Raw genomic sequence first — 13,041 nt, forward strand, 5'->3', positions numbered from 1 at the left:
CACAGTTCAAAATAACAATCCTTTTACCTGAAACAAGTTGTTTTAGAGTTGTTTTAGCTGTCTCCCAGAAAGAAGTTTTGCTGCATGCCTGAGATCAACATATTAAGGTTATCAGCTCTCAGCGACACCATTAACAGCCAAGAGTGGAGAAAAGTTTCAGAAGGCGACCAAAACCTGTCCTTTTGACTCATCGGGCTCTAACCTCATTATATGAAACTTTGAGGATGCTCAAAATGTGCAACCAGCGCTGTGGAGTGGAGCACTGTCGCCAAGAAGGCTTCTGTTTTTAATGCTAATAGAAGTTTGCATGTTCTCTTTTCCAGCTGTGTCCTCCACGTTCTCTGGATTATCCCAAAGTCCAAAGACATGCAGGTTAACTGGTGATTCTAACCTGGTCATGGATGTCGAGAATAAAGTATTATATTAATGTATGGTTAAAGTATGACTTGGCTAAAAATGGCTGCCCCTCCCTGAGCCTGCTTCTGCCAGCAGTTTCTTCCTGTTATAAGGGAGTTTTTCCTCCCCACTTTCACCAAGTGCTTGCTTACAGGTGGTCATCTGATTTTTGGGTTTTCTTTCTATTATCTTACAATATAAAGCACATTGAGGCAACTATTGTTATCATTTGATACAAATTAATTTGAATCTCCCCTCCAGTTCATCCATGTTATCTAGGGCATCTTACTCTGGTCCATCACCAGCAGCATCGAGACTCTGTCAGGATCCAGTCATTCCTACAACTTCTCTCTGCTAATTTTCTCAGTCTTTCCTGAGTAAACTGGCACAGAGCAGTAAAGTAAGCTGGTTCCGTTTTCCATGATTCTTACCTGTAGCAGTGGCCGTGGAACTTCCTCCAGCCGTGCTCACAACCTTCAACATCTGTAAAGAGGAAGGGAAGTTAAATTGTTTCTTCTTTAAACATAGTCAAATACAGCACGCTACGTGAGATGCTATAGTCTATATAAGGAAGCAGAATTTTGTTTTTTTTCCTTCCATTTAGCAAATAAAGACTAAAACATATGACTCGCGCATCTTCAGAAGTAAAATACATGAACTGTAATTATACACAGGCTTCTTTTCCATTCTCAGCACACGTGGTTCTTTCTCGGCACTATTGGTATTCATTATTAACACCAAGGCCCGTAGAATCATTTATAACCGCAAAGGTTAGAAATTCATTAATCCTCATTACAACTAGTGCACGACATTCACACACAAACACAGGCAAACACACACACACACACACGCGCACGCACAAGGAGACGGATCTGTAGCTGGAGGTGTCCAAGACCAGTGCAGAGATGAATCAGCGATGTGTGTGTGTGTGTGTGTGTGTGTGTGTGTGTGTGTGTGTGTGTGTGTGTGTGTGTGAGAGAGAGTTGTATGTGGGTGATTAGCGCCATGTACCACACAAACACTAAGATTTTTTCCCGATGTTTCATGATGCACATGCTCATGAAAATATTAACTGAAGCTTAGAAAATCGCGTGTGTGTGTGTGTGTGTGTGTGTGTGTGTGTGTGTGTGTGTGTGTGTGTGTGTGTGTGTTCACAGGAGATTCACCCAGTATCTGTCACCCTGCACAAGTCTGCAACACAAATTTTGGAAACAAGGAGAACCTCTGGACTGAACAAGCTGTTCCATTTCCTTTGACTTTTTATTTAAGAATCGAAAAACATTTTGTCAGCTGTCCACTTTATTCTTTTTACTTTTATACTATATATCATCTTCTCAGTCTCCTTTATCTTTTTTGTTCCCACATTAATTTTTTCAAGCACTTTGAACTTATGCTTCAAAGGTGTTTTATAAATAAGTGCATCCAGATCAGCAATCTTTTTTTCTGTGGTAACAACAACTCTTCCTGGGGTCATTAAAAACGGGCTATTATCTACAAAAGTACTTTAGTAGCTACACATCTTCATCTGCTTGTTAAGGCTGGCATGTCTCATGTCTCATGGCAACAACTCAATACATTTAAGCATGTAGTCGTGCTCAACACAACCTGCTGAAGTTTAAACTGAGCCCCGGATGAAAGCTGATTTGGCATGGTTGTTGGTGCAGGTCTGAGTATTTGAGAAACTGCTGATGTCACACACAACAACTTTACAGTTTAATGATGGTTTAAATGGAGCGGGAGATATTTTCTTGGCACACTTTGGGCTCCTTGTTACCAACTGAGTATCATTTAAACACTACAGCCAACCTGAGTATTGTTGCTGGGTGTGCTCATCCCTTTATGACCACAGTGTACCTGTTTTTTAACGACTTCTTCCAGCTGGATAACACTGGTTGTTAGCTCAAATCATCAGGAACTGTTTGGGTTTCTTTTTAACATAACATGGCAAGGTGTAACTATTAAAGCATCAGGAAGTGGTATTCCTATCCCCAGATTATTATTAATGTATTCATAATTATGAATAATATACTCTATATGATTTTATAATGTGTAATAGAAGGACTTTTGCTTTAGACATATTTTGATGCTAATACATTTGTACTTTACGTGAAGAAGAGTTTTGAGTGATGCTTGTAACTTGTGCATATTTTACACAGTTGTATTGCTAATTTCAGTGTAAAGCATCTAAATATTTCTGCAAAAATATTGCAAGACAGTTATCCACTCAGTTGTCTTGTGCAAAATCACTTCCACTGTAATATTGTAGGGTCTACCTTACAATATAAAGTGCCATGAGGCGACTGTTGTTGTGATTTGGCACTATATAAATAAAATTGAATTGAATTGAATATCATGTGTAGTAAGGCACAGATGATATCCACCAAGAGAGATCAAAAATGCCAGTTTCCCATTTTAAATGTTGCATTTATGCAAACATACATAAAACAGTTACTGCATTTATGACAATTACTAGTCATAAATGATAAATCAACATTAGTTTCACGTCACACACAGTAGAAGATGTTTTTTGATTCTTATCACCTGCTACACAAACCTGTGGAAGTGTGGATGTGTGGTGCTGACGAAAAACGGTGGAAATATTAACTGACGCTTTGAAAATAGTCTGTGGATTTACGTGCATGGCCAAATTCAGTCAGTATCTGTCACGCTGCAGCCCTGTGACACTCAGATACATTGTCTGATATCTGCAAGGCGACGCACCCTTGTGATATTGTGGTATGACACACGGCAGTAACAGATGCTGCACACTGATCAGGATTATTTCCACCAGCACAGTTAGCAACAAACCTTTCAGAGCAAGCGTCACAACGGTGAAAAGGCCAGTTTCAAACACAGACTGCAAAATAATTCCTTTCACACAGCTCGGAGTAATCTGTTATTTAATCATGTATGTGTTTGTGTGTGCGTGCACCAGCCTCTCACCTTTCTCACACATGTCTCCTCCGTAGCTGGGCAGGCAAAGGCAGAGGAAGGAATCAATCTTGTCGATGCAAGTGCCTCCATTTGCACAAGGCTCGGACTGGCAGTCGTCAACGTCTGCGGTGAAGGGAAAAAGCAGTGAGAACAGATGGGTTGCAGATCTCATTAGGGTTCAAATTAATAGGACATATTCAGCTGAAGTGATGCTGTTCAGAACAAAAAAAAATAAAACAGTGTGGGCGTCTGCTGCCACTCAAGCTCTGACACAAGATGAGCTGGTTATTAGTCCTGCTTTAAACACTGAAATGTGTCCATGTTGCTGAGTACATTATCATAATTCAGACGCGGTGTGAGGAGAATACAGACAGTCTAATCTCCTCTTACATTCCTTATTTATCCTCATTCTCTCACAGAGGAAGGCACTCTAAAAGCCTTTCTAGTGTTATTACATTCTTTTTATGCATTTACCGAATCCAAGGTTGACTTCATGTGTCTATTCTCTTCTTTTCTCTCTCCGCATTGTCTCCATTTACAAACAACTGCACGAGCGAGAAGTAGTAGGCTACACAGTGGAATGCTTTTCTTTGAATGCAGTTAAAGAACAGGCGTAAATTTGATGGATAGCCCAGCAGAAAAGCAGAGTCTGACCAAAAGATCTAGGTTCAAGCTCTTGTTTTAGCAGATCCTGCCCCCAACCTTAAGAGGCCTTAAGCAACAACAGAAACCCTTCCAGCTCTCTGCAGCTGCTTATGCTCGCTAACCTCTCTGTTTTTTTTAAAAAAATCAGACAAAAAGAACGTTTCTCTACAGAGATCAATAAAATATCTCTTTATCATTATAAATGGAGGGCATGTAATCTTCCTTCACCAGTGTGGGGTTTTTTTTGACACAGAATAACAGATGCACCCCCGGACTGCAGAAATCTATTAAAACTCACAGCAAGAGTGTAGAAAGAAGGCGACTTTCAAGTTCAACAGAATTTCAAAGTATTTCCTCTCAGCTTAATGACTGCTTAGTTCCAGTGAAAAGCAGTGAAAAGGCCAGTGGCTGTGAAGAGCTAAATCTGAGTGACAGATCAGCCCAGAATGACCTTTAGCCTCATGCGAGACTTTCACACTTCAGCCTGAGTGTGATGTTGCAAAAGGATTAATTTTTAATCTGGGCTAACCTGCGGTTGTGTGTGTTTCAGGATGCACTGTGAGATTGTTTCTGGGCCTTTTTTTTTTTCCTTTTATGACTTCAGTTTAAGGTCGTTTACCTGTTTATAAAAACGTGCAGCTCTTTTAAGAAGAATGAAATAAAATTAGGCTGTTTTTTGAGGATTGATTTAATGACTGATATCAAGAGATTTATGCTAATGTGTTTTCTTGGAAGAGTTCCCACTAGTCTGTGTGGAAACTTTTAATCAACCAAACAATGTTGTTTGTCCCTAAAATCAAATATCAACTCAAGAGAGCACAAATTCCTAAAGTTTCTCAAAATTCACATGTTGTATTCAGAAGAAAAAACTACCTTAAAGGCACGATGTGCAGGATTTGGCTTCTGTGGCACCAAACTGACTTTTTTTTTTTTTTAATTGGAACTCAAATTAAATGATGTACTGAATGTTGAACTCAGTCTTACATGATTCAAATCATCAAAATCACAGGCACCTGTTCCTAAATATAACAAATGCATGCGAACCCCCCGGTCTCGTTATGTAGCCTGACTTTGAATGACCTCGGGATCAGTGGGAGCATTGCTAACCACACACAGTTCAACACGCACCACTAACTCTCTCATTCCCCCATTAAAATCAGTGCAGCTCTTTGTTGTTCAATATAAAAAGTCTGATCCGATTGTCCCGCTCATCCATTATGCAGAGGGGATGCTGCTCCTCAGAGACATAATACTGCAAATTCTGCAAATCCACAACAAAGCCTTGCATCATGCCCACGCATCGGCTGCTGGCTGTCAGTTTGATTGTCTGCCTGTCCATCCATCCATTTTTACGTGACTGAACGCACAAAACTTAGTAAGAACAGGGTGCTACTGTGCATGCAATTGTGTGTGTGCGGTTTGTTTTGTTGACTCGCTTCCTTGATTGACTTGCTGTTTAATAAGCAGAGCATGTGTTAAGTAACAAATCTGGACCCTCAAGGCAGATTTATATCTCAGTTTCAAAGGGTCACAGTCCGAAGCGAAAGTGCTCCTGGTGTCTGCTTTGGGACGTGCAGAGACAGAATGAGGCTTGTAAGCACTTCTTCTGAAATATTACCATGTTAGGGACGTTATCAGTATTCACAGCATTAATACAGTTCCTGAAAACATTTCATATACATACATTTTTCAGGAAACACCTTATATTCCGGTGTAATGATACTGTGACGCTGACACTAACAGAGACATTAACAGAGAACGTGACTTCGGCTTTGTTTTAGACTTTCCTGCACGCACATGATGCAGCAAGGGAACAGCAGCTTCAGATATTTAGTGCATGAGTATACACCTATAAACGGTTAGAGAGTGTTTCTATGGTAACCTGACCTCATTTTGAGAGAACCGAGTAACAAATTAAAAAGAAAATATGCCAGAAAGCTGTATTTAAACACCTTAACACCTAAATTGCAGAGTTATGAGCCTCAGCTGACTTGAACACCACCTGGCAGTGGCTGTTATGTGTGTCATGAATGCATTGCATTGTGGTATATTTTTTGCTGGTGTTATCTCCTTTGCTTGCATACTCTAAAACCCCTGGACAACCTATGCACTTGGCACAGTACTGGGTATGCTGCAACACTTTGAAAATGCTACAAAAAAAATCCAACACATCATTTTAGTGTGAAAATCTGATCGTTAGCAATGGTGTGTTGGACACATTTGTATTTGGGGTTCATATTAGCAGTTTTAAATATTGTTTTTCTATGAAGACACATGCAATCCATAGTTGAATCTACGCAGATGTGTGTTTTTGTATCAAAACACAATCTGATTTCCTGATACCACCAGTGGTGCTGATCCGATACCATGTAAATACAGGGCCAGTATTGTTAATACCAGTAGTGATCCTTTTAACCTGTAGATGGAGTTCATGTAGGGGAGAGCTGTGTGTCATGATTTATGAGATGAATCGTGGAAAATCTGAACAGATTTTAATGACCGCTAACTCATTTTTACTTTCCACAATAATTAGACAATACACACAACAAAGCACAACTTTGAGATTTTCATGTGAACTGGGTTTTTTTTGAGACCTGGGATGTAAATGTGTCTGTCTCTAAAGGACTTTGGGTCAACATCTGTTGTTTTTAATGTGCTCTAGGCTAGAAATAAAATAGACGTGACAGTCAGACATTTTTCATTCAGTACGTTTGTGGTATACTTTTTCTTTTCCAAAAAGAGCTTTTATTTAACATAATTCAGTGGGCTACATACTGCACTTAGAGGAGAGAAACAAAGTATCGAGCGTATTGCACTAGTATTCTATATCCAGTATCCAATACCAGCGCTGGTATCAATACAATCTATATTTAGATTGGTCGACCACAACAACACAACGGCTCGGCAGGCTCAATTCAGATCTCATCTTTTAAGCTGAAATAATAAGTAGCTCAAAGTCAGGGACTGAATTACATGCTGAGAAATAAATGGTGAAACCGACACCTTCTCTGTCTTATAGTTTTATTCGCGTCACCGTCAGTAGGTTTTGTAAAACATGGCAGCCTTCTGACCTTGTTCTTTCTATCTGTAGCATCACTGACTGCAAAGTCACAAATAACAGAGAACAGCAGCTTTCAACTCTATTTATACCTCTGCAAAGTAGATTAGCTTTGCTCTGCTTTTCGTTTCTGTCCATCAGCAGCACAGAAATCTATTCAATGAAAAGATTCATCAATCAAGTTTAAGGCACATGAAGCCATTCGGGTGGGAAACAAATCATTCATTTGTTGTGCTAATTTGAGTCAGTGAGTTCTGATATTATTAGTAGGGTGGGGTTTTTTTTTTTTAACTCCTGGTAAAACTAAGCGGCCTTGACATGACTCCAGAACCTTAATCTTTTTCTTCAAGGGACAAGAAATCAATTCAGCTTACAAAATTCAAGAGGCTGTAATGATGGAAGTCTGTTTCATTGGCAGAGATTTGTCATTTCTGTCCTGGAGCAATTTTCTTTTCTTTCCTTCACATTTTTTTTTTAGCTAAAATAAAAGTTTTTTATGCAAATGCTGACTTAATTTGACCCTGAGGGACTGTAACCATCAGCTGACCCTGACAGTGTGAACTTAACCTTTGACCTCTGCCTCCCATTGGCCTTATCTCCCACAGTGATGGACAGCTTGACCTTTGACCCTTTTAAAGGGCTGTTAGAGAGCCTTACTTTCTTAAATACAAACAGACACGGGGATGACTTCATTATATCACAGTGTATGTTTGTGTGTGTTGTGCATGTGTGACCGTGACCCACCAATCTCACAGTTCTCCCCAGTGTATCCTTGTGGGCAGTAGCAGGTGTAGCCCGTTCCCTGAGGAAGGCACTTCCCTCCGTGCAGACATGGGTTTGTCATGCAGGGCTCCACCTCAGCTAAAACAGATGGATGGATGGAGGGAGGTGAAGGGAGGAAAAATGGAACCGTTAATTGGCAACATTGTAAAAGAGAATGTTTTTTGTGTTTGTAGATATCATTTATTTTTTTCAAGAAAAAGCAGGTGCATCTAATCTCGCAGGCGGTGAAAAGATTTCTGTGTTAATCCTCTTAAAATGGACGGATTAAACATAATTTCCTCAATAAAATCAATGTATGATTCTGAGAAAAGAAAAAAGAAGAAAAAAGACACGGCGCTCTAAATTTTTCATCAGCGCAGCTCAGTCATAACCAGCGGTTACAACAGATGCATATCCATTTCACACTCCGTCTCTTTTCAAAGGGATCAGAAGCCGAAGAGCCTCAACCTCGCCATCCACTCACAGCCACAGTTGTCATGGTTACCATATGGAAAGCGAGCCTGCGCTCACTCCATTGAGCATAGTGGGCAGCGTGAGAACTTGAGACATTAGCCATCCTCAACAGAAATGAGGGGACCTCCCGCTGAGCGCCTCGTCCCAGCCATTCACCCCCTAAACGTGTGCGTGTGTGTGGTCCATTTCCACAATTAAAAATTTCCATATCAATTGACACACTACCACGTGTTTCTCCCCTGAGCTGCTCGTTATAGCAAGTTAAGGTCTTTGAAAACCACCACTCGTTCATCCTGGCCACAAAAGCTCGGCTGTGGGAGTCTTTGTTCTGCCAGCTCTCTCCCTGACACCGAAGGCTGCTTAGGTGGGGGTGGTGTGTGTTTGTGAGGTTGACAGTGAATGTCTTGGTGTGTGGCTTTGTGTATTTACATGGTACGATGAGTTAAAATCAATACTCTGGCTATGATTAGCCCTCAGGGTGAGATTCTTCAATAACTGATCAGAAGCACACATCCTCTGAATGATCGTAACACTGCGAGCTAAAGGTTAAAGGACAAAAGAGCATTGAAAGCTTTCAACCACAAGGACCCGAGCGAAGAGAAAGAACTGTCAATAGCTTCAGCTCTGTGATGAATTTTGCGAGCTACTCCTCTCGCATCACGCTTTGAATTCTGCTGAAGTCAGGTGCTAAACCCAGCCATGCATTTCATTTAATGTACATCAGTGTGGGCTAACGTGCACTTGCACCCTCTGCATCAGTCAAGGTCACATCTTGACAAATATCAACTGCTGTGACAAGCAGATTTACGCCTCGTGTGTGTGTGTGTGTGTGTGTGTGTGTGTGAAAGATAAACCTTGTGCGATTGCTCGTTCATTAAAGCGAGTGGTGCAGAAAAATCAATAGCCCGTAGTGGGAGCTGACAGAGTGGACTGCCCCTTCGCTCTGCACAGAGGCTGACAGCTCGGGTACCAACATCAACAATAAACTGGCAACAGCAAAACTGTACTCATGTAAATATATCTACAGAGATAGGACAGTTAATCCACAGATTATGCATTGCATCTGGTAATCATAGCCAAGGGCACAGCAACAGTACAGGTTATCTTGAAAATATGATTCGTGCATAAGCACTCGCAAATAGAAAGGTGGAAACAAGACAGCTGGCTGCAATTTAAATGCCACAGAAAGATAAGAATCTGCCTAAAAAGATCCGACGTGCGTGTTTGTGCAGTGAATGTGGAGCCACATGTGTGTTTGTTCACCTCTGAGGAACAATGCGCTTTTACTAAAGGTCCTTAAAGCAAACCTGAGGCTATTTCCTCCTCTGTCTCATTGATTCAGCTGACTGATGAAGTGCTCTGTGATCCAGTCAGGAGAGCAAATAATGACCACCAGCATGAAACCCAAACACAAGGGACCGAGCCCAAGCAGAGGTGTGTACACGAGAAAGACGTGTGAAGCTGAACGCTATTATTCAGGTCCAATCTGCTGCGAGTGACTTCATCCACTCTACTGTTTGTATAGCAAAAAAATATAACTGTGTGTTTATGGCCTTCTGCCTGCATGACTCTAGGGTCTCTCACTCAATCAATCAACCCTCATACTGCGCACCAGCGGCCCAGATGGTTGCCCTCGGCTTCTTGTCAATACAGTTTACAGCTGTTTTCCATCCGCAGACTCCTCGCCATGCCTGCCACAGACATGAGCAGCTTTCACAGAGCAAAAATAAATCACCATAGAAATGTGTGATAGCATGATGCCCAGGGGGGTTTGAAATGCTCAGCGATAGGACGCTTTCTCTGTGCGCTCTCATTATCAAGCACAAAATAAGAAGTAAACCAGGTGGCCAGCCAGCAGCTTCACTGCGCTGCGGACTTAATCATGAGTTGTGCATGGTGGGCTCATCTTCTGTTGCCAGGAAAAACAAACCGCATCTTTTGAATAAATAAGCCAGAGGCAAGGTCAGAGGGAAAGTAATGAAAAGGTAGTCTTGAAAGATAATTCCCTCTTTTTTTTGTAATCCAACAACTCACGTCTTACTTTTCAGTTTTCTCTGGGACAACAGCTTACAAAGGCAAGCCTCAGACTTTACTCCAAGGAACAGGACATGACACAGGCGTGTACTTACTTGAAGGATGAAGTCGCTTCTATATTTCTCAATGGATAGACGGTGTATTATATTGCTTTGCAAATTACCCTGAAGACAATTTAATTAGTATTAATGCATTACTTAACTTTCTTATGCTGCCCAGCCAGTTGGAGCTACCATTAAAGCAGATATGATCTTTACTACAACAATGCAATATGAAGCATGCCATTCATGGTGATTATCGTACAAAAAAATTACCTTTAACGATACTCATAGCATCATTGTTTGGATTTCCAGACAGCTGCTTTCAACACCCATAAAAAAAGATTTCTAATGTCCACGTCTACTTTTCACGTCTTTTTAAGAAGACAGCGAGCAGCTGGTGAACATAGAATAGGATTTAGCTGCTAAAGAGCCTCATATTTACCTCAGGAGTTAGCGTAAGCCCCCAAAAAGTGTGAATGAATGATCATAAAGACAACTCAAAGCACTAGTTTCATGGTACAGATTAGAGTAGATGATAAAGCAGGGTGAGCCTTAGGGGTGTTGGCCACCTTGTGATTGAGTTGCTACCATACGATGTTCTCAGAACCACTGCTCGATTGTTACGTCTGGTTTCAAAAAGTACACAGACAATTGGCTGATTTATGTGTTTCTTTTATATACAGATTATGGTCATGGCAGGTTTAAAGAACAGATCTTCCTGGTCCCATTTCTAAAGCGAATCTTTGAGCTTCCTAACGAGGTTTTTTATGTGGGTGGAAAAAAGACATTTGCAAACTGCCAACATCCTCAGTAATAAGTCACCGAACACAAAAAGTGCTTGTAATGGTGAGCACAAAAGGTCAAAGATGAAAGAGAACATAAACTGTGATGAACAGCTATCTCAGAAAGTTGGATTCATCCTTTTAAAGCCTGCCTTTGTTTTCCCTTCCAGATAACTTTCATTAATATGTGTCTGTCTGACTGTTTGTGTTTTCTTTGCCCGATTTTCCTTCTTTTAATTTTAAATTACATACAAGAAAAATAGTTGTGGATTACTAGCAAAAGTTACATGAGCAAGCACGAAAGGTAAAGGCAACCAAAGGCATAACAAAATATCTGAAAACAGACATAAGATGCTTACATGTTGGACTGAGCGCTGTGGTGCTGATGTTGATTCCTCCTCCTCCTCCTGTGCTGCTGCTTTCTTCCTCCATGGTGACGGGTAACAGGGCCCCTGAGCCCACAGAATGAGACCAGGCAGGCTCCTCCTCATCTGGGGGTCCCGACAAGGACAGAGGGTTATCCAGAGAGCCGTTCACCACCACCTTCTCCACTGGGACTAAGTGAAGTGGCGTTAGGGCGTCAGTGGAGCTTTCCTGATTTTTTGAATGAGGTGACGTAGCTTTGTCTCCCAATCCAACAGTTTGAGTCTCTGATGGGACGTTAGAAGGGACTGAAGGTGAAAAAGATGGGGTTTGGGGATGGAGTGGAGGTGAGGAAGGTGTTAGAGTTGGAGAGAAGGAAGAGGGGATAGATGAGGGGAGAAAATGAGACTCAGCTTCAGATTGGGATGGCTTGAAGAAAGATATGGATGGCATGGTGGATGGGGGTGCAGATGGAGATGAAGATAGTGTCTGATATGGGGCATCTGAGACTGACAGGGATGACTTTTCTGCTTGTGGTAAAGCAGGGGAGGATTTGGAAGTAGGAAAGTCACTTTCTGTACCAGATGTGGTCATGTCTATTGGCTCATGAGGTCTGTCAGTGGTGATGGTGGTGGTTGTGCTAATGTCAGCTATGGCTGCGGTTGTGTCAGCTATGGTTGTGATCATGTCAGCTGTAGTTGTGATCATGTCAGCTGTAGTTGTGATCATGTCAGCTGTAGTTGTGGTCGTGTCAGCTGTGGTTGAGGCCGTGTCAGCTGTAGTTGTGGTCGTGTCATCTATGGTTGTGGTTGTGTCAGCTGTGGTTGAGGCCGTGTCAGTTGTAGTTGTGGTTGTGGTAGTCGTAGAGTGTCCTCTCCTGTGACCTCTCTCTCTGGATCTTTCTCTGGATCTTTCTCTTGGCTTGCTTGTTCCGACTGGCCGGCGTGAGACCTGTATTTCTCCTTTTGCTTCTGCCCCGGTGATTTCTCCACTCCCCTCCTCCTCTGCTTTCCCTCTCTCCTCTCCTCTCCCCTTCTCTTCTCCCCTGCTCCTATCCTCCCCTCTGTTCTTCTTCCCTCTTCCTCGTCCTCTCCCACTGGCTCTGGAGGTCACCGTCTCCCCCCTCTTGTCTCCAGGCTGAGTCGTGGTCTCGGCATCGACACGGATCCAGGCGTCTCCGCTGGAAGAGGGGATTTCAGGTGCAGGCCTGGAGGTTATGGACGTAGGTGTCTCCGAGTTCTCCCAGCTCTTGTTGCTCTCTGTAGTCATAGATATACTGGAGGCAGCCAAAGTAGATGCCAGATGAGTGGGTGAATCTTCACTCGCTGGTGTGGTGCGCTCTCCTGTGGGACTGCTGAACCATGGCGTTCCCAAAGAAAGCAAACCTGTGCCGGGCATAAGGCAAAGAAAAAGACAAGCAAAATAAAAGTCAGCAGTGCAATTACTCCAGACAGGGAAAGGAGTTACAAAGTGAAATTCATCTTATGGATTCTCTCAGCTTTGCCAAGGGTGATAAAACAAACACTTCTAAGCTGTGTGAGCTTTACATCAG

At 42.1% G+C, this 13,041-nt stretch overlaps 1 protein-coding gene across 2 annotated transcripts in view; it reads right to left on the reverse strand.

Moving 5' to 3' along the window:
- Window positions 1–13,041, reverse strand: part of LOC146553737 (neurocan core protein-like) — a 46,713-nt gene that overhangs the window by 4,964 nt on the left and 28,708 nt on the right. For both annotated transcript variants that reach the window (XM_085255613.1, XM_085255612.1), the window contains exons 12-15: window positions 11,486–12,874; window positions 7,778–7,894; window positions 3,340–3,453; window positions 828–879 (exon numbers count right to left, since the gene is read on the reverse strand). In XM_085255613.1, the coding sequence (XP_085111739.1) occupies window positions 828–879; window positions 3,340–3,453; window positions 7,778–7,894; window positions 11,486–12,874 (1,672 nt within the window). The remainder of the gene's footprint in view (window positions 1–827; window positions 880–3,339; window positions 3,454–7,777; window positions 7,895–11,485; window positions 12,875–13,041) is intronic.

The sequence above is a fragment of the Mchenga conophoros genome, linkage group LG18, assembly GCF_057382185.1.
Source record: "Mchenga conophoros isolate Kocher_MC1m ecotype Shallow Benthic linkage group LG18, M_conophoros_male_GT1.1, whole genome shotgun sequence".
In the NCBI taxonomy this organism is placed as follows: domain Eukaryota; kingdom Metazoa; phylum Chordata; class Actinopteri; order Cichliformes; family Cichlidae; genus Mchenga; species Mchenga conophoros.